Source organism: Thunnus thynnus, chromosome 13, assembly GCF_963924715.1.
Source record: "Thunnus thynnus chromosome 13, fThuThy2.1, whole genome shotgun sequence".
Lineage (NCBI taxonomy): Eukaryota > Metazoa > Chordata > Actinopteri > Scombriformes > Scombridae > Thunnus > Thunnus thynnus.
In genome coordinates, this window is record NC_089529.1 from 7659619 (window position 1) to 7682428 (window position 22810).

Below are 22810 nucleotides of genomic sequence, written 5' to 3' on the forward strand. Positions count from 1 at the left end.
CTGAAGGTACAGACGTTAATGAAAAGCTATCATCCTTGCCGTGCTGCCTCTCTAGGAGAAGCTCTTTTAACATCAGCGAGGCATTTTCATAGAATTCAGTTATTTTCATGCCTTTTAAGAGGTTGTGTGAATGTCTCTGAAACCACTTCTAAATGCAGCTGTTTTGTTTTTTTTTAACAGCTTTCAATGTGGCGGTTTGTCTCCTATTCGTCTAATGCACCACTTAGTATCCTCGCTTATAAATTCCTCTCATCATCCTCAAAGTCATAATTTCCTCCTCTAGTGCATCTCTGTTGCTGGATGAGCATCAGGTCTGCAAAACTACACACAGATGGACGAAATACTGACCTTCAAAAGACAGGAAATAAGAAACTGGGAGATAATCATTTTGGCATTACTGTTTTATTAGAATACATGTGAACTGCTGTTTATGAACTGTACATCATAGTGTAACCTAATAAATATAAAGTAATCCACCAAATTTACTATAGCGTACATTGATGATAAATGTATAAAAGACAGATACAAATAGATATACTTAAATACAATTTTCTAAAATGCTTTGTTCAGAGCAACTACATAATGACATTCAACCGAGCTGTAAGTCTCCTCCTTTTCTCGTGTTCCTGTGCTTTAGCAGTGATTGTCCAGACTCATCACACTCATATTGTTGCTAGAGTTTTGAGGTCTCAGTGTCCTGTGATTACTTTCATGGGGACTACTTTCATTTGGCACAGCATGTACTGTCTCCTGTTCTGTATGTCTTGGTATCAACGCCCACTTAAAGAACACTGACAGACTATTAAAGTTGCTTTAGTCGAGTAAATGTTGTAAAATGTTTGAAATTCAAATCACACAAGCAGTTGGAGTTGCTCCCGCTGACATAAAACAGATTGTGATTGACACAAGAGGTGTGTGTGTGTATGTGTGTGTGTGTTCATGAGTGCGTACTGAAGCTCTATCACGAGCTTTTCATAATTGATTGTATTTAAGCAGCGATCAAGAGGGTTTTGTCACATGCAGATGTGGTTCGGCACATTGATACAGAATGATTATTGTAGCAGCTACAATTTAACAATAAAATGCTTTTTAAACTTGAAGATGCTCTGCAATTATGCTATTACGTGACATTTTAATTTATAAGAAAAAAGAAGATTCCTTAAACGTGTAGCATGTCAATACAGATGAAAGAACAAGAATTCTATCTTTTGAAAACATCTTTTTTAAAGTGATGTATGCATCACTTTTTTAAACAGTTTTGGACTGCCAATGAAACAGTTTTTTTAAAGGATAAGTCTGGCGATATTCCATATTTTTCTTATTGTCAACAAATCCCATGAAAAGACCAAAACCAATGTGAATGTGTCCTACTAACAAGTATTGTCTATGTAGCAAAAGCCTGGTAGAGCTCCATTGTTGTTCAAAATCTATTGAAAACATGTCAGTGAGCCACATCGTTGCACATGACATGTTCCTTCACTATGATGAACATGAGCAGTGTAGTTTATTTTGAGTCAATCCCACATACCACATGCTGCTGCTGTAAATACTCACTAGCGTATTGTGTATTGTAAATGTGTATTAATCCACTGCTGAAAGTAGTCCTCAAGACTACTTTACTCTTGTTTACTATATTTTTAAAGGCATCTGCTTAAAACTACATCCCAACTGTTTTATGAACCTACTGAGCCTTTTGTAAAAATGAAACTATGAACTGTTTTTAAAGATTCATGCTTTCAGTAACAGCAAACACGCTTGTGGCCAAGCACCACATACAGGGTAGGGAAGTTGGAAAGTATTGAGAAACAGATCAACATATTATTGGATTTAGTCTTTTCAAGGGATCCGCTGACAATAAGAAAATTATAGAATTAGACCAGTCTTATTCTTTAATCCTGGTATTGGTATTTAATTCAAATCAATATCCATAGTATGGGCTTCCATTTTAAATGTAAGTTTCATATTATGCTAACTTACACAAAACGCATTGCAAAATGATTTAAACAGTACAATAATAAAGACTAAATCTGTGCTCCATATGAAAGTGTCCAGAAGTGATTTTTCCCATTTAAGAATGAGAATGTCAGTATCAGTTCAATATCAGTTCAATATCAGTACTGTTGAATCTTCATGTAAACTCATATTAAGCTGTGAATTTTCATTGTAATTCATTTGACATAATTATAAACTACTTCAGTAGGCTGCAGTATTCAGGACTTACTTAGTAAATATACCAGACATATCATCACCACCATTTTCTACAAGTGGAGCCAGTGACAAACATCACAGTTTGTTTTCAGGCCCCAGAGTTTCTGCTTTCCTCCTGATGTTAAAATCACACATTTGAACCATCACTTATCTACAAATAGATCAAACTCATGAACACATAAAGGCAGCACCAGATGAGCAAAAGGCTGTGCTGTTTACAAGTCTTGGTCATCATAGCAACATTAATGTCTCGTGTCTGTCCCATCTGATACTGTGTGATTGAAGACGTATTGAGATGACTTCACTGTCTTTACACTTCTGAAATAACTGAAACATTGTCATAGAGTCACTATTGTCTCATCTGCCACTCGTGTCCCACTCACTGTTATTACATACACTGAATAACACTGCATCGATATGTCTCATGAATCGTATTACATTGCTAGTTTGCTTGTTTTTAATTGCTTTTTGTACATAAGATTTCTATATTCTACCTCGGATCAGAGAAATGTTGCTGTGCTAAAATGACTATAGTATAGATGCAGATGAGTAAGAGTAAACTTCACTGGAAATAGGAATAAGGCGCTCCCTGCACACTAAAAATTACAACAGAACAAAGTTTTTTTTTTTCTATTTTTTTCAAGAAAAAACATTGTGCCAAAATCAAAAGTGAGACTAAAGACACGGCCTGGCAGCACCTTAGCATGTAGATGAAGACACTGCAGATACTCTCTAACCTCATCACTTTTTTTCACTCCTAATTGACTTTTTGATTTGGCACAATGTTTTTCAGATGTAAACTTTTGGCATTTTATGTCTGAGCATGAAGCTCTTTGGAAAGCATGAACCTAGCATGTAGCATAAAATGCGTCCTTACAGCTATGGACATACTAATTTTGAATGCTCACACATGACAAGCATTGACCCTTGAAGTCAAACTTATGATTAATTCCTTGTTGTTTTTCTTACAGTGTGACTTTGACTTTTGGCAGAGACTGGCGTTGAGGAAATGACGTGTTGGTCTATGCTTCATCTCCATCCCAGTTAAAAGTGTCTGTGCACACACCAGTCTGTTATTTCCCTGCCATACAGTGCTTTTAAGTTCTCCTGTAAAATTTAACCTGCTTCTTACAGTTTTATGTACCTGTAACACAATCAAAAAAGTGGTTTGATATTAGAGGTCTATCATCTTAAATACAATGCCAAAACAATCCTGCTTTTAGTACATTTCCAAAGTCATAGAATACAGACGTACTGTTTTGTTTTCCAGCCACTAAGTGTTCGGAGAATCACAGTGAGATGAGCGACTGGATCAGTAAGAGCAGCATGGGATAACTCCAGCCCTTCAGAAATATTGTTAAATCATATAATGGGTCAAAGGCAACACAAACACCAGCTGCGTCCTCTTTCTGTTTCATTTCAATCCTTCAAAACTTTGTCCAGCTGTCCGACAGCCATATCTGGGATAAAGCGATATAATTGAGTGGAGGCAACACCTTTACATTCACATTATCACTCAGATTGGTCTTCTTGTTTTGTCCCAAAGTTAGACAGTTGAAAACCCAAGCCAGTGATGGGAAGGATACATGGAGAGAGGAAGAGTTGATGTCTCCATTTATTCCTCTGTGTCTTTTTATATATTTCCCTTTTTCCCCCTCTCCAGATCTCCTGTCTGTTAGAAGCTCACCAAGGCATAGACCATACTTCAGCAGGAAATAGACCGTGGCAACAGATGAAAAAACAGAGAAAGAACAGTAAATGTGCTTCTTTTTTTTCATACAACACTGAAAGTACTGTGACTTTATACTCACCTGTAGAGATAATAGAAGAAAGAGAGCAGATAAAAGCCCAGCTTACACCAGGACTCCTTCTGACAATAGTTGAGAATGTCAGCGTTCATTACACTGACAGGATCGTACATGACCTCTGACCCGTCGGCTGGCCGGTGGAAAAACCTGAAAAAGCAGAGAAGTTTGGCTCACACACCCAACAGAGGCTTGTCAGACATCTGTTATGGGACCCTGCACACTGTACCTCCACAGATGGTAGAAGAGCAGCGGGATATTTAGGCCAAGTGTGACCCACTCTCCAGCACACATGAACATCAGGCAGAAGAGCCCATGGATAGAGTACTCCGGTACCACCAACTAACCAGAACAGACACAAGGAATCAGGTTATACAGTAGGTCTGCACATTATTAAGACACAGCAACTGCAACTATTAAGTAATCACACTGCAACAAGTCTTCGGAAAACACTGAAACACTCATGGGTCGCATTTTGTGACATATCTACAACCTACAAAACCAAAATCACACGGCAAGACAAACACTTTCACACAGAGGGTGTTAATGTTGCTCATGGCTCACTGATGTTACAAGTGCAAATATAGTTTCATATCAACTGGTTCTGAGATGGTCATAGAAGTTGATGTAGTTTGACGTAGCTTGTTAAGGTTGTTGATTGATCAAAGCTTGCTTCCAGACTTCTGAATCGCTCCCCACACCTCAGATTTTTTGTGATTCAGTAACACTTTACTGTAAGTCCCCCTGTGTAGCATTTATAAGTGGCTAATAGACAGTTAATATATGGTTTATAACATACTATAATGTATTTGTTTGCAGAGGGCACCCATAACTGATTGCTGGTGAATAAACAGATCATGAATGACAATATAGTAAAAATCTGCTTCAATAATATAAAATATGTCTTTATAGGAGATGTATAACTGCTAAAAATACTGTACATTATTAAACATAAATGTCCTTATATCTGCTCATAATTACATTATTATGTGTTATAAACCATTTATTATTATGTTTGTATATTTATAGTAAAGTATTACTGGTGATTGTACCAGGTGTTGTTGTAGTGCAATAAACCTACAATAACTGTTTTTTTGGATACTTGGGGGAAGTGGTAACAAGCTGTGAACACAACACTGACATCATCTTTAAAATTGATATGTTGAACTTGTTAGCAAAAAGTTATATATTTACACATCCAGCAGATAGAGAACAATGTTATCATTCATTCAGAGTCATGTTTGTATCCCCCTGACAAACGGAAGTCCAATATTCACTCTCTTTTAGCTCTGTTTTGGTCTCCACCAACTCCTGCGGGAAATATCTGGCTCTTAAGCAGCTAAATGCTCCACTATGTTTACCGGCTAGTTGCTAACTTTGTCTTTCATCTGTTTGGTGTTGGGCAGGTAGTGTACAGTGGGTTTCAGAACTTTTTTGCCAAAATCAGCAGCCGACTGCAGCTGAACACTATGCCATGAGAGCACTGAGAGTGAATCAAAACACTAGTTGCAGGCCGACACAATAAGTGGAAAGTTGCTATAAAGCTCCATATAACTGAGGGGAACTAAGAGTCCAGCAATAATTCTCTGATAATTCTCCTTTCGCATACAATTTAGTTATGTGAGTCGTTATTAATGTAATAGTTATGATCAGAGTCACTTTAAAGAGGTCAATTTATGCCCCTTTTCATTTTCGTGGTCTATTTACAAACATTTGCATGTTCTTATGGTCAAAAAGCACCTAGTTACAGCTGTACAAGCCAATGATGCAGCCCCTCTCACTCAGTCTGCTCAATGCCCCTCTCTTCTGATTGGCTGACTGTTTTCTGAGTGACGACAGGTAATTGTGAAACACAGAGAACGGAGGAGAGGAAAGTGTGACCATAAATGACAACAAAACATAGTAGAGACTCTCACACTGAGAGTGCACATAAATTAGAAAATTAGCATAAATAAACATATTTTGTCTTTTTCAAGAGGGACGGGGGGTCCTGTGGAGGGGCAGACCACCCCTCCAAGGCAGTGGTAGGGGAAACGCTGAGCGTATATTTGTGACATCACAGCCGTACGGAAAACCAAACAACGTTTAAAGACACAGTTTCTGAATATGGGCTGTGTGCATTTCTACGTGGACTGAGTGTTTTGATACTTTCACAGTATTTTTATAGTACCTACACCTGCTTTATAATCAAAAAAGAAATGTGAATCTCCTTTTTTACAATATGTCCTCTTTAAAGAAATAGCAACCGGCATATTTCTTTGTTTAACATGACAACCTGCCAACCAACCAACTGCTCCAAGCAACTGTGTTACCACAGCTTCTGTGTTGACTGACAATATTGTTGATTGGACAGATATGTCACCACTGATTGGTCAGAGCAAAATAACCCTCTTGGCTGCACTGGCATGAACATGATCTCTGAATGAATGCCGAAATGAAAATAAAATTATAGTTAAGTCTGATTGTCAGGCTATATTGATCACCTTTCTATTAAAGAAATTGATTCGAAAACAGATTTTTTTTCATGCTCCACATTTGTGAGCATAGTCGCACATCTCTACATGTTGTTTCCTTCTGCAGCAGCTAAATGTGACATGATATTCGCACTACAGCAAAGATATTGAACAAATGCGTATCATCTGATTTCTTCTTCAATGCTATTGTGATAGAGAGGGTATGTATCAGTGGCACTTAAGTTCCTTGCAGTACACCACTGTGGAAAATAATTAATCAATAAATCAAATTACAAATCAATAACAAACATCAGCAAATCAGTACCTATAAACAGGTAAAACCACAGTGAGCGTTTTTGCACATAATCAAAATGTCCTCCACAGCATGTCAGATTTCAGGGACACTGAGCTTTCTTGCTGAAAGCCTTTGAATGTGAAATAGAAACACGTATAAAACCTACTTGACAGTGTCAGTGTGCTCCATCGCTGTGTGCCTGCAGAGCAGTGATGGAGGTTTGTGGTGATGGGCTACATGTGAAATGAATCAGTGTGCGTCATGGTCCTCACAATGGTTAGACAGACAAATAGTCATGGTTGTTTGAAGCCCCTCTGCTTTAGTCATCCACCAGCAGCAGGTGAAAAACAACTATTACTCACTCTGCGAAGCAGGTTGCAGATTCTTTCGATATTGAGAATCCTTTCCCTCTGTGAAGTGGACACAAAGAAAGTCTGATTGTCATTTATTCATATTTCCTAATCCTTTTTACTTGCTATGCCTATAAGTAAAAAATAAATCTGAAGGCAGAGGAAATACATGCTTTTAGATTTTAGGCAGTGATATTTGGAGATTTTAAAAATGCACAAAACTAATACTTTCAGATACAGATATTCCTGCTTAAATACATGTTATGGATACTGTAAATGATGCATTTTTAAAACATATTTGATTCTTCCTATCTAACATGTTACACACCTCCATCTCAACCAGTATTATACAGTATTAGCCCGGAAAAATAGACTTAACAAGTAATAGCAATGAATGACTGACTAACAAATTTCAGAAGCAGATTTTCTTTGTGTTGTTTAAAATACCAACAGGACACATTTAACCATAACCTGAGTGAGACTGTACATTAGTATAAAGCAGCAGACACATTTGAAGTAAAAAAAACCTCACGTTTGGTATGGCTTTGTCTTCTATACCTAACTGTTTGAGTCTCCTGTGAGCCATTAGAGAAGGCTCAGTAATCAGTTTTAGAAATGAAAGCCATCCATCTATTCTTGCATCCACTATCCAACAGCTAGTGGCCTCTTATGTTGCTGCTTTATTTGGGTGTCCATTGATTAACTAGCAGGGCAAATTCTGCTGTTTTGCTGCAGTTCATTCACAAAGATCAATTTGTTTCTGTCACCAGGCTAAGAGCAAGAGAGCAAGTAAACAGTACCAATAGTCAGGTAATTAATAGACAGGTTGTTCATTTGTTCATATGCATGTGTTTCCTCTGTATATAAAGAACCCTTACACTCATTTTATGACATACTGAGGGACAAGAGCTTCCAGTATTGAGGCCCCTGGTAGCCTGAACATGGACTTTGCTCTGAATATACAGGGCCCAGCCTCCAAACTAGATGCTGGCTCTCTCCAATCTCACTGTTTTTTTGCAGCTGTTGGTTTGGTCTATGTCATTTTCTCCTTTTTGCTTGCTTTGTGCACCGCATCCTGCTTTAAAATGTAAACGGCACAGTGCTTGAACTGCCTGCCGAGCTACATTACACGGTTTGTAATTGCACATATAAATTGTTTTCCTGCAGTAAATCTGCTTGGATTTTATAGCCTTCAGCCACCCCGAGGTGCCCTAATTTGTGTCAGGTCATCCAATTCACTCTGAATTTTTAACTATTCCAACAAGGGAAACGTGATTGAGAAGACATAAAGGCAGCAGAGACATTTCACAATATATAAAACAGATAAAAAAGAAAAAAATGCAGGGAACAGTTGTCTAGTATGTAGTTCAATTAAAAAAAACAAGAGACCTAATCAAGCAATCATTGTAAAAATGAAGTAGCGGGAAAGAATAAAGTAGTTGATTTCACTGACAGACAGCCTTATGATTACTTATAGCCACTGAAATTAAAGCAGGCTTGAAGTGAAATGAACGTCGAGAGCATGATTTTTATCATTTGTTATTTCAGAGGGAGAGGGCTACAGCTGCCACTTGAGATATTTCTCTTTATGTGGTGATTCACCTTTTAAAAAGCTTTCAAGACAAAATACTCCTACATTTCAGTCACTTTTTGTCAACCAGTCAATCACAGTGTTTCATGCAGCGGCTGTGTGTCTCCCTTGGAGACTTACCTGTGATTAATCTCTTAAACCTGATTTGGAAACACATGTTTATTCTCTTCCATTTTATCCCTCTGTAATTGCTCTCTCATTGACAAATATTTACTGCTTTAGTCTTTTTTTGCAGACAGTGGCGGCTGAATGAATACACATTGCTCTCTGCTAACAGCAGAAATAATTGTTGTTTATTTTCTGGGGCTGTTGCCATGTTAAGTCTTTTTCTGTTTGTGCAGTTTGTTGATTTTGTCTGAGACTGGCAGCATCACATCCAGGCAGAACATGTTATTTCTGAGCACATCTGATGTGTTTGACATCAGTTCAGAATTTAGTTCTGAACATAGTGTAGCTTGTCATTTATAGATTAAAAAAACAGCTGCACAGTGTAATGCAGTCCAATAGTCTTGATACAAATACTGCTGCTATGAAGCTTGTAATGTTCAAAATCTGTCAGAGAAATGTTAAACCAACTCTCCATCTTTGTCTGAGAGGAAAGAGATAACACTTGAATGTTGAGCATTCACAGAAGTGTTTATCCCAGAGCTACTGTATTCAAATTAATTATATTTTACAGGTGTTGCAGTTATTGTGTCCGCCCCCCTGTAACTGGCGCGCCTCCACACTCCCACACTGTTCTCACAGTTTCCTCTCCCACTCCTCATCACTCTCACTTTGCAGTTTAGATGCAGGTCCACATGATCTCTAGAACATCAGCTAACTTGTGAGAAAAAGACACTCACAGCTGCTGTTAACTTGCTAAATGAATAATAGCACACTCTTTAACTCATGACAATGTTATTGTATTTTTATATTTATATATATTTATTTTATATTTTCAAAAGACTCATAGAAAATATACATATATACACAACAGCGCAGGAGAAAGGAGAAAGGAAAAAAATGTGCACTTAATTACTCAATTACTGTTTTCTCTTTTTCTGTTGATGTAAGTGAACAAGTTTATTCTTCTTCTTTCATTGAGGTGACAGTGCAGTATCTCATTGTATAAACAGCAGCTCCATTTGCATCAATCTCTTTAATTGAATGAGCCAACAACGTCTTTGTAGAAGGCTGATTACTTCATTCTGCATACAAATGAGTGTTCAAAGCAAATGCTGCCTGGGCGTTACAGCTGCAATCACCTGGACGCTTAGATTAGTAGGAATTGTTTTCAAAGAAATACAAATATTTGATGTTGGGAATTTAATGGATTGACTAAATATGGTTGAATAAAATATTTAAAAGGTTACATTGCAAAATCATTTACATAAAATGATGCTTGCCTTTTTGATTATTACATGCATTAAATGACACTGTGATTCATTTTAATTTTAAGAAGATGAGAACTTTATAAACAATTTTGGCATTGTGTTATACTGACTGATAAATTTAGGGTCACATGTAACATATTTTGGAGTGAAACCCTTAATTTGTCCTCAGTCTTGTTTTTGTGGGTAGATCATTGAATGTTCTTTTTGAAGCTGAAAAGAAGGGATTTCTCTGTGTTCATGTGAGGGTTTGATCATTCTTGAAAGAAATGAAACAGCAGCGTTCTTACCGCTCTGGTGGGATTGCTCTGATCAATGGGGTTTTTGAAGTCTGTGCGAAGCTCATCAAATGCAATGATCTGAAAAATAACAGACATGTGAGTTTGTTTTTATTTAGGTAGCTTGAGAATACCAATGAATGCACATATTGTATATGTAATGTATATAAATTATGTATGTATGTATGTGTGTGTATATATATATATATATAAATATATACATCTTGTCACAAGTCTCAGCCTGTTGTACAATACTCATGCTGTAATTTATTTCATGCATCTAATTCTGCTCATTACCTCAATGGGGTGGCAACTCAAAACAGTTTACTGGACACTTGCTACATCCTGTACAGCTGCAGCCACATTGTTCACTTTGCCTGAATGCACATGGTGATTACTATAAATGGTGAAAGTGTACATGTATAATTACTTACAGCATCCCTATATACTGTATGCGAGTTCCTGTTGTGTTCATGCCATGTGACATCATGTGGTTTCTCACTATTTAAGAAGCTAAAATGTATCCTAAAGAAATTCTGATTTGAGTTCATCATCATCAAATCTCATCCTCTCTAAAATTATTAAGCCTGATCATAAAGATTACATCAGAAACTGAAACAGAGACACAAAAAGCTGTCAATGAACACATTTTTGGACAATCAGAACTTTTTCAGGCAGCATAAATAAGTGCACATCCAAATTTATGTCTGGGAAAACATGCACGTTTAATAAATCGATGCTTGGTTGAGTTTGTGTTTGAGAGGATATACTGGGGGTGCAATCCATTATTCTGTTCTTGTAAAATCTCATAATTCAGTTTCTTTGGACTTTTTTTTAGAAAAACATAAAAAAATAGATTCAATTAAGAAAACAATGTCATTGTTCAGATGAAGTATACTGATAGCACTCTAACTGTTCCCTGTGAGGCAAGTGTGAGTGATAATTTTCTCTCAACAGCTCACTGATTGATAGCTCTATAGATACTAATAATTTGTGGTGTAAAGGCCACCTGCTGTGCTTATCATCAGCTTTTAAATAGCAAAGCCTCACTTTGGAGGCTCGTTGAAAATCAATAAAAAGCAGACGTTATTTGCAGATAAGTGAGCATCAGTATGTGATGATAACATGAAAACAGAATGTGTTGGAAATAGAAACAGCCCTGGTGGTAATTTCCCCACACGAGTCTACACGGCTCTCCTCGTCTTCTTTCACACTTCATCTCTGTTGTAAACAGATGCAGTTTCCATGGCGACATGGTGAGCCCCTCAGTGGGCTCCATGGTTACTAAAGCAGTGAACAAACGATCTGATTGGTGGAGAGCCACATAGAATTGGGGTGCTCTGCCCGTGGGTAGGCAGACTGGGGGAAGGGGTGAGCAAAATCATAGTTTAATAAGCGTTTCAATCACACGGTGACGGAGTGCTGAGCCAGACACCTGCTTCTCCCCGTCTCTTTCACACACAGACACGCTAACTGACTCATATGCAGTCTCACCCACTTAGTCAATTGGTACGTTAGTCATTTCAAGTCTTATATTCATAATGATGTGTTGTGTATTCCACATTATTCCTGCCTCCATGTATCGAATGTTAAAGGTGAGAGATAAAAGCTTTGGTGTTTGTTGAGTCTCCACTTGTGTAACCAGCAAACCGAGTGCACCGGTCTCCAGCGATATCTGTGCAAATTCCACCCAAAATGCCGCAGGCAGACAGATTCACAACAGTCTGGCGGTGAGATTTATGATCATTGTGTTTTGCCGCCTCCCTGTACTCATTACAGTACATGCAGTTTGCTGAGGCCTGAACACTTTGGTTGAGGAACTGTTTATTGTCAGTACTCTTTCATGTGGAGGGATGGAGCCAGCTGCTTTTTTGTTGAATGTGTGGTCAGAAGAGCTTCAGTTAATTATACCAGTGATAAACCACCTGGTCACTTATAGTCACTGTGTGGAAATAAATGAAAAAACACATAAATTTAGACTCAACACCCTGTGTGTTAAGGTTTATGCATCTCCTCCAACACTCATTACGTCTTCACAGCTAGGTGTTTGAAATGAAAGTAATAAATAAAAAGTGTCATTTGGTGGCTTTTAAGAGGAAACTTGAAGTGTCAGACAGTCACATATATGTTCTTTAGCTAAGATATACAGTGAGATTCAACTGACACATTTACATGTGTGAACGCCTCTAGAGGACCTGAACCAGGTGTGTGTGCTGTGTTCCTGTCAGTGTTGTGTAGGTGGACGTGTTTGTCTGCCCGTGTGGGACGTTTGCAGGCCCTACGTGTGCCCATTTTAGTTTCAGTGTGTGCCATGGCTCCAGTGTGCACAGTGCGACTCACCTGCCATATGACGAAGAAGATGAGAGCGGCGCACAGCACCAAGGTGAGCATGTAGCAGAAGGCCGCAAAGGTGAACGCCATGGCTGTGCCAGCCAGCCTGACGACGATATGGGTCGAGAGAGAGAAAGGGAACTTTCCCCTGCTCTCTACCTCTCTCTGGCTATTGCTCCTTCTCCCTCCTTCTTGGAGGTTATCGTCTTTTTTCTCTCAGGTCCCCCACCCCCCCCCTCCCCTCGATGACAGCTGAGTCTGTATCGTCCAGGTAGGCAAAGCACTCAGTAGCAACAATCAATAATAATCAGCTTGAGCTGTGCTTCCACTCATGCTCGTCTTTGTCTCTTTTTGTACGCCTGACAGCAAGACGACCTGACGACCCCTCCTTCGCTGTGATTTAGGAAGCACTTATACTGTATATCTGTTCACAGCCACAGTTGGCCTGATGCTCCTCTTTTCAGTCTCTGATAGGCAAAATGTCTGTCTCCTCCTCCTCCCTGTAGTTTAGACGGAGCCTACACATTATTTTTTTCTCCTCACAGCAGCGCAAACCACAAAGTGTCTGACTGACACGCTGACAGCAGAAGCACAGGATTCCTGTCGATACTAAGCACAGCTTAAAACTGCCTTTTTTTTAAAAAACAGTGAGGATTATTGTCAAAAGTGGTTATGGCTTTTTGATAGTTCAGGAGTTTGTCGTATGGCTTTCACTTCATCTGTTGCTCTAAATCAAGAACACCAAGCATGACGCATATTTCTAAATCATATTTAACCCATCTGTAAACAACCACAGTTGGCAGATTAGCTGTGAGTTATTGTTTACACAGGCAGTCTCTTGGTATATTACTTTATTTTATTACTAGAGCCACATAAATCTGATCATTGGAAAGGTATTGCTCTGCACGAGACAGTTATATTCTGACAATGCAAATTACTGGATGTCACTGTTAATTTTGCAATAAAATAAGACAAGTATAAATCAGAGAGGAAGCAAATATTGGAATAAGCTTGCAAATCAAATCACTATTTAACATTACAATGCCAATGCCACACATCCAAGTAGAAGAGGACTTACAGAGAGAGGAGATAGTACAATATTGATGACAGTTTTCAGTTAGCATGGATCAATATCTTGACTGATCTTAATATCGAGTAGAGAATACCTGTGTCTGGTTGGAGACGTGTCTGCCACTGAACAGTCCACTCTTTCCTCGTCTTTGTCAATTTGGGTCGGCACCATGTCAGAAATCTCTGCTCTGCATCTTTCTCTCAGACGCATCCCTCAGATTTCTCAAAAAACAACAACAACCAAAAAACATTTAGATTTGTCTTAAGCTGACGTGCAGGGTAAATGATTCAATTCTGGGGGGGAAAAAAGAAGCATTGAGGAAATTCGAACCAGAAACCTGCAGAATATCTACATGTTGAGACGCGTTTATTCTTATTTTGAAATCACTCTTGTTCTCAAGCAAAAATTTCCACATCCCTCAGGAGTCATAAGTTAATTAGTCCACCTTTCTATTGTCTCACCCTTCGTCATTTGTCTTTTCTCTTTCTTTCTAAAGTCCCCTTTCTTTCTTATCTCTTCCAGATATGTTGAAAACAGACCTGAATGTATTTCCTGAGTCTACTGTCTCTGTCTGTCGCTTCCTCTATTTCTTAGACTGCGAGAGAAATATTTCTATCACGCTTGATGTTATAACGGTCAGCCAATAGCGTTGCTCTGTCTCCCTCCCTCTCTTATTTGCTCTCTCCTCTCTCTCTCTGCCTCTCTCTCTCTCTCTCTCTCTCTCTCTATCTGTCAGTCTCCCCCTCTCTTGCATTTATACATTTCCATAATCCCTTGTTCCCCAGAGACTGATGTGGGGGGGCAGGGCAGGCTGCAAATGTTTTTCCTTTTGTCTGGATCTCTCTCTCTCTTTCTCTCTTTCTTTCTATCATTCCCTTTCACCAAAGCCTTCAGTCAGACATCATTTCATGAAATATAAGTCTGTTTCTTAGAGGCTGTTGCTCTTAATCACCCGTCATTTCTTTTAATTCTCCGTTCTATTCACTTTTCACTCAACATCTATTCATTTGCCAAAATTTCTCATTTTGTTCTTTTTTTTCTAACACCAGGATATCATTGAACATTTTTTAGAAACTGGTGCCATCTAATGCACAGTGCTGATCTTTTGTTGAAAGCGTCTAGTATTATCACTGTTGATTCTCTGTTTATCTCTTTTGACGCTTCCCATTGATTCCTTAAGCTTTTTTTTTTTTTTCAAACAATTGCCCAAATCTGTAAGGATCAACTGTATCACAACAACACACAAAAATACAAACAGTATTTATGAAAGTGATGTCACCTACTCACTATCTCACTATGGTCGTAATTCTCTGCTGCTCTGTACTGTATGTCTGTGTCAGGACTGGGGTGATGTGATGATGTAATGGATCCAGATGGGGAGATGCATTGATCAGTGCTTTGTGGGAGACAGGAAACAGACCAGCTCTAGATCTTGTCAGCCCCTGCATATTTCAGCCTTCTCTGGAACAATATAACAATTTGTCAGCCGATTAGCTGCCGACACTTGGAGCAACATTTTATCTGTGAGGGTCTCATTTTACTGTACTTTATAAAGTGCAAATTTTGTCCATTAATACAATAAGTTTTTGACCAGCTTTAATAACCTTTATTATTGAAACCATTATTTTCACCAGCTAGGCACAAACTTCTGCCATTTGGTGCTGCTGAGCAGGTAGCGTACAGTCAGTTTAACAGAGTCAAAAATGCTATTATGAGAGCGGTGAGAGTGATTTAAATTAGTAACGTTAACCAGAAAACCAAAACTATGAGCTGAAAGAATATAAAGCTCCTCAATGCTGTAACTGCAGAGTCAGGAGATAATTGTCTGTGGGTTCATCACTATGAGTGAGCTCTTTCACATACAAGTAGTCGTGATCAATTGTTAATATAAAAATATTGATTATTGCTGCTTCAATGAATCATTTGAGGATTTTTTTTTACTATTTTTTCCTTCTTTTCCTGACTTTCTCTCTTTGTCGTGATTGACAGGGTGTCAGCAGCCACTGCATCAAATGATTTATTAGTTTAGTCATTTGAACAAGAACTAAAAAGTTATTATATATCAACTCCCTTAGACCTTTGTGAATTTTAAATGTTTAGGTATCTGCTGTATCTAGGGTGTTGCCTAACCATTTGTCTTGGCTCTTATCAAAAATTCATAGACTCATCATGTCTGATGCTTTAGATAGCTCCTGTAAGATTTAAGAAAAATCTCAAAGCAAAAACAAAATCTCTACAAGTTGATTTAAATAGATGAAATAAAGACTGTTATGCTGCATTTGTTCTGCTTACATGCATCAATCTGAACTCAACATAGAATTTCTTATCTCCACAGTTACATACATACATATATATACATATAGGCTGGTTCCACATCTCTGAATCACCGAAAAGAAATTCAGACTGATTATCAGGTTTGTACATAACAGTACAAATAGTATGTCTGATGGCTTGTGATTGAAATATGGGGTGAAAAATGCAATCTGGGTTACAGCTCAGAGAAGTGAATGGGTGGTTTTCAGCAATCTGGGTTAGTGTGTTAGCCATCTAATGGTTAAGCAGAGGTTGCTGGTCTATTTTGGTTTACTGTGTTGTAAGTGTTTGGGAGATTCCCTGCAGTTTGGTCAAACTGTGGCAAGATGTTATTTTTTAACATTAATTACTTTTCCACTTGTATCATTCCTAAAGCGATTTGGGTTGTTAAACCAAAAAACCAGTAACAGTTCATAAGAAACACACTGTTTGGTTGGAGTAATCCGCAGTGATATACATGGCGTGATGTGCCAATCAGTTTCTTGGTTTATTGGACATAATCAATCCCTCTTCTGTGTATTGGTGTGGAGCACTTGAGAAAGGGCCCTCAGTCTTCTTATGAATTCTAGTTATATTCCACAGGGGCAGAGGGCTGTCAGCCCTGGGATGAGAGATTCTGGCCCCATCTTGAGCTAGTTGCTCAGAAATCATAAACACCACATGATGGTGTCTGGACCAAAACTACCAGGAGTCCAAGAAGGTTAATCTTCCAGCCCTCAAAGTGAACACTTAAGTTTGCTCACTTGAAACACTCACTTGATCTTCTGCCATGTTACATTTCTATATTTATGCAGTTAATGTATAACTACAGTAAAGCTTATGAATGTATTCTGCATTGAAATTCACAGCTTTCTTATGAGAGTTTGGCAAGTTATTGTCAAAAATGACCCTGACCTTGACAATATTTTGCCTGAGCCATCGTTAGAGGGAGACCAAAGGGTCGTCTACAGTCTGTGGTCTCATGATGGCTGCTTTGATCACTATGAGACATGTTTTTGGATGAAAAACTGTACGACTGTAAAAAAAAAAAAAAAAAAAAAAAAGTATGTAGCCTCACTTGTTTTAGTATTTGAATCTCAGCAGATTATATTCAGAATCATATTGAGAAATGAACAAGCAAAAACAACAATAATCAAACCTCTTGTTGAAACCCAGGAAGATGTTATATCAGTTGTAGCCTAACATCACAGAGTGTGCAGGCTTGCTGTTGTCTCATTGCCTGCTTTAGGCTTCCCACTAGTGGTGATAATAAGTGACTGCAGTTCCTGATGTATTTCCACACTGCGCAGTGACCTAACATGAAAACTCAGGTGTCAACACCCGAAATACTAAATAGGTAGATGCCACAGATGTTGCAATGTGGGCTGATGTCAGTATATTACTAGTACTAATCAATTTAAAGTAGAAGTACACATTCTAATTATGTTTTCATATTTCAGTGGCAGTGAATACTCAATGATGGCTTAGACTTCAAAATTGTACCATTTCTGTGATTTATTTATTGTTTTTTTTATGTATCTAAAGCAGCTAGTAACTACAGGTGACAGAAAATATAACTGAATAATGGAAATATAGTGATGTAGTGTGACATGATTCCTGTAAACACCACTGAACACAGCTTCACAGCCTTTCAGCCAATTATGCAGTTCCAATCTCAAAGTCATAATACATTAGTCTGGATCTGCATCATTGAAAAACGTCTGGTAAAACAAAACACATCAAAAAGCTCATATGCACAATCATAATTACTGCAGGATGTGCTGCAAGTATTATTAAAACAATCATTTTAGCTGCAACCTTTCATATCTTCAAGGACAATAATTACATCAGTCTCCTGGATGGTGGATTGCTACAGCAATGAAGACTGACACTGCAATTCATTTAGATCTGGTCCAAATCTGTACGTGCCATCACAAGAATTTTCTAATTGGTGTAATAGTGCAAATGAAGACAGACAGATTTTAAATTGTCCACAAGATGGCAACATACTGACGGCAGGGGCAGCAACAGATGGTCATATTAGGTATCTAATGCAGCATTGATGTACAAATGACTCATTTCCAAAAGCAGAATTTGAAATTCTTCCTGTGGTTTTATTTGTTATTCATGTAGGCCTTTGAGGCATCCATGATAACTAATTTGATGAAGAGAAAGTATTTTCAGCGTTAATCCAGTGGATAAACTGTCAGAAAACTACTGTTCAAGTCATTCAATCTGCACCTAGTTTTGAAGGTCAACAGCAGTGGCATTATGGTTGCAAGCCAGTCATGTCGCCTCAGTGGGAATTAAAGCACAGTCTGGTCACAGCTGAGCCAGTGCAGTGAACAGCTAAGGGCAGTTTTTGGAGGGATACTGCAGCAATGACTAGATATCAAGACCATCCCAAGCGCACAGAAAGGTGTGGAAGTCATCAGCTACACAATGCTACCCATACACAAAGAAACAAGATGGGATCAATTTGATGTCTCCTGATCTGCTGCCCGTTGGACCTACATGAAATGTTTTCCTCACAGGTTTATTGATTATTTTAACAATGATTAAAAAAAAAATCTAAGTAAACTAACAAGAGTACCCACAGGGCGCAGCGTGGTATGGCGGCATTAACACCTAATGCATAAATTTCCATTTATAGCACCTTACTGACAAGTTTACAATACCAAACAGCTTTATACTGTGGTTAAGAAGCTGTTGGATATCGGAGTTAATAGTGAAGAGATGCTGACAGTCAATAACCTCCTGGAGCTTCCAGTCTAACAGGATACACTCTGTCCTGACAGCCCCGTGATGTGATACAACAGGATTATGATGCACTTTCTAACTGCTCTTCATTCAGTACGAACACCTGTAAAAATGATAAACAGCTCATTTATCAGGTATGCAAATGATGCCCTTTTGCTTTGTTGTGAAGAAGTAGCAAGAATGCCACAGTTAGTGGTGTGTTTATTACCACAGAACCTTTTATTGACCGTGATGCTGATAGATAACAGGCACTGAATGTGACAGAATGATGTTACGTACTCATTGACAGGACAAATAAAATAAATGGAATGAAATATGAAACAAAACAGCAATGGTTCACTGAACATGATCCCATTTTTTGTTAATTTATCACAAGCCAAAATAAATGTAAGTGTCTGCCAAAAAAAATAGCTCAACAGGACCACAACCATAAAAACGTCCTTAACATCCACGGACACACTGCAGAATAGTTGCCGTAGCAACAAAAACAAATTTAGTAAGGTTGCTTTTCAGCCTCTAACCAGAAAACAAATGTTTTGTTGCCTTTAAATACAGTTCAAATGGTCTTCAACATAGTTTCCATGTTTTCATAAATGTTAGCTGTCATTTGGCAGAAGGTATCACTAGTTACTGATATAAATATGTGTATGTATATATGTATGTTTTTAGAACACATTTCAGCACCTGTCTAAGAAAGACCACCACAGTGAACATCATTTAAAGCACAATCTCTTTTCAGATAATGTACTTAAGCTTTCATCACACCATGAGAAAACCATAAACCAACTAAAAAGAAAAATGAAATAATCAAGAAATGAATAACTGGAACAGTTTCTGATGTCATCAGGGAGAAAAAAAATCAGATTTACTTTTTTTAAGTTATCTGAAGAATTTGGACATTTTCTTTCTGTCTTAGGGTTAAGAACAATACATTATACCCTTCAGAAATATGTACAAGAAGGTGCCCTAATGTCCTGGTTTGTCAAACACCTGTTGTACAGTTACAGACGGGTGACAAATTAGATGTTTCCACATAGGTGCACTGCATGGTACAATTAAGCAATTTACATTCCATCATGCTCTGTGGCATGTATAAAGATACTGAGCAGACCCAGTTTTGGACAACTGAACACTTATGGGAGATTTTGGACCGACGTGTTAGACAGCGCTCTACATCAACATCATCAAAACACTGAATGAGGGAATATCTTTTGGAAGAATGGTGTTCATCCCTCAAGTAGAGTTCAGGGACTTGTACAATCAATGCCAAGGTGCACTGAAGTTGCTCTGGTGGCACGTGGTGGCCCAACACCTTACTAAGACACTTTATGCTGGCTTTACCTTTAATTTGTCACCCATCTATATATTTTTAGTTTCTTTCTCTAAAATTCTGCAATGCAGGCTTTAACTCCTCTTAAATCCTCTTTTCTTTGTCTCCTTGACCAGAGGTCAAAGGTCAAGTTCAACATAACACTACCTAAGCTGGCAGGACTTCAATATCTTACCCAAGCAGGTAAAAGCGGGAAAAGCTTTGAATCCAGGTAAAGTAGCTGAAAGACAGAAAATCACATGTATGCAAAGACACACTCACACAAAATCTGGCATTTCAAAAAAGTGACGTCTACTAGGACTACGACTTAAAATTCGAAACTTGAGAAAACTGACAGATACACAATACAAAGAGAGGTTGTGGAGACACATTTGATGTGGGATTTTTGCATGTTAACGTCTTACACATAAGTTTTGCAAAAGTCCAAACAAAAGGTTTGGCTTCTTGTTGCAACAACACAAGTTTCTCACTGATTGATATATATACATATATATAGCAGCAGATCCTTTAAGTCCTGTAAGGTGTGAGGTGGGGCCTCCATGGATTGGACTTGTTTTTCCAGCACAACACACAGATGCGCAATTGGACCATTCCTGAACGATTTTCGTGGTGTGGCAGGCTGCATTATCCTGCTGAAAGAGGCAACTGCCATCAGGGAATACTGTTGCCATCAAGGGGTGTACTTGGTCTGCAACAATGTTTAGGTAGGTGGTACATGTTAAAGTAATGTCCACATCAGTGGCGGCTGGTGACTCAAAAAATTGAGAAGGAAAACCAACATGGAATCTTACAACAAACCGCATCATACTATATCATTGTCCCCCACCTGATGAAATCGGAGGGGTGGTTTTTAAAACAATTTCAAAAACAAAAACCCCTGAGTGGTGAAAAGGCTGCTTCTTTAAAGACATTTAGCACATACATATTGTTTCTAAACAAAGAAGTGCTCATTTTAGCAGTGGAGTGGTTCAGATGTGTCATTTTACCAACAAAGTGAAATTCAAATTCATAGTATTGTTCTATTGTGACAACAGATTTATGTTCTCATCAAAAAACAGACAACACATCAGATGATTTACATGTGTTTCCTGTGTTTCTTAGTGTACAGAAATATGTAAAGTACCACAAAGCTTATAATCTGATACAGGAACAGATCGGTGCTGAATACTAGAAAGACTGAAAACTAAAAACATTCACAGATCTAAAAGTGTAGGTTCACAAAAAGTATTAATGTATGTATCAAATACATGACTTACACACTCTTATCTCTATGCACCACATACAAAATATAGTCTACAAAGATGACATGTTAACACTTGTTATTCTAGTTACTTTAAACTTATTACTCAATATATGACTCAGCTTAAAAACCAACTGGAGAAATTGTCACAAGCAAGCAGCCAGACCTCCTGCACACTCATTCACTAATCACACAACATCAACAGGTGACTGAACAACCACTCAACTAAAAACTGGATCAATTCCAAATGAGTGAATGAGTCCAGACAGCTCAATGTAACTTCAACAAGCAAACTAACCATAGCTCATTATATCATCTCTGCTGCATCTTTGTTAAGGACATAAATTCACACAACAGCCACACAGAGACATTTAACCATCAGAGATGAAATTAGCGACCAAAGAGACAGAGAGAGAGAAGCTGTATCTGACTCACGTTTATCTGACCTCTTTCTTTCATGGAGGTGAAGTATTCATGTCATAATGTCCATTTGTGGCTGTTCGTCATCTTGTTTGTTAGTTAACAGAACTTTGTGGCTACTGCTTAACCAGTCTGATATCATTAGCAACAATGACAAACAAGCTAACTCTCCTGGTTGTTTCTCCAGTTGCTTCTCTCTCCAGCCTCCCCAGCAGCTTCCTGCCGCTACTGCACTGCACAGTCCAGATAATTTCTCCCGTTAGCTTAACATCAGTCCTTAACAGTCCTTCAATGGATGTACAATGAGTCCTTCAGGCTGCTATAACAAACAACTGTTGCATTGGCTAACGCAAGCAGCTATCTACTGCTCGTTATCTGCTGCTGCTACTCTGCCTTACAGTGGAGAGAATTGAAGATGAAATCTGGAAACTATCATTGGACCAACACGATGTCAATATTGCATTCTGGTTGTTGATTGGTTAGGGAGGATGTCCTCCCTTGGACCATAATTTTACGTGTCATGGCCAATCATAGATCAGCATGAAAAAAAATACATTAAATCAATGTGAGAGATCCCGCCCTGAGGAGGACAGCAGGCACCCGTCCTCCTCTGTCCCCCACTCCTTCCCACTCTCCTCCACTGCCCTTCCACCACCACTTCACACAGACTGCCCTTTCTCTTCCTGCCCTGCAGGTGTCCTTGTTTAAGCATTTTAACCAGAATTTCAATAATGGATTTTTTCCAAAGAAAAGAGAAAAAATATTTTATAAATAATACTGAGATTTTGTAATGGTTTATTTCAACCAAATATTCTTTTTTATATTTTGATCTCCCTCTTGCCTCTTAAAAAATAGAGGAGGAGCAACCTCCTCTGCCTCTATGGACCAGCCTCCACTGGTCCACATGAATGCCAGGACCCAAGGTTTCCCAGCAGAACATTGCTCAGAGCATCACACTGCCTCCGCTGGCTTGCCTTCTTCCCATAGTGCATCCTGGTGCCATCTCTTCCCC

At 38.4% G+C, this 22810-nt stretch overlaps 1 protein-coding gene across 1 annotated transcript; it reads right to left on the reverse strand.

Moving 5' to 3' along the window:
* Positions 1 to 407: 407 nt before the first annotated feature.
* cnih2 (cornichon family AMPA receptor auxiliary protein 2) lies at positions 408 to 12947 on the reverse strand. The gene is made up of 6 exons (XM_067607590.1): positions 12694 to 12947; positions 10366 to 10434; positions 7124 to 7171; positions 4243 to 4355; positions 4020 to 4163; positions 408 to 3911 (listed from the first exon to the last, which is right to left on the reverse strand). Exons 1-6 carry the CDS (start codon positions 12772 to 12774, stop codon positions 3884 to 3886), a joined length of 483 nt encoding a protein of 160 aa, XP_067463691.1. The 5' UTR covers positions 12775 to 12947; the 3' UTR covers positions 408 to 3883.
* Positions 12948 to 22810: the final 9863 nt, after the last annotated feature.

Coding starts and splice junctions, on each gene's coding strand:
- cnih2 (XM_067607590.1), bottom strand. CDS start 12,774: ATGGCGTTCACCTTTGCGGCCTTCTGCTACATGCTCACCTTGGTGCTG. Junction 4,356..7,123: donor TCTGCAACCTGCTTCGCAGA/GTGAGTAATAGT, acceptor TGTTCTGGTTAG/TTGGTGGTACCGGAGTACTC. Junction 4,164..4,242: donor CTCTTCTACCATCTGTGGAG/GTACAGTGTGCA, acceptor CTGCTTTTTCAG/GTTTTTCCACCGGCCAGCCG.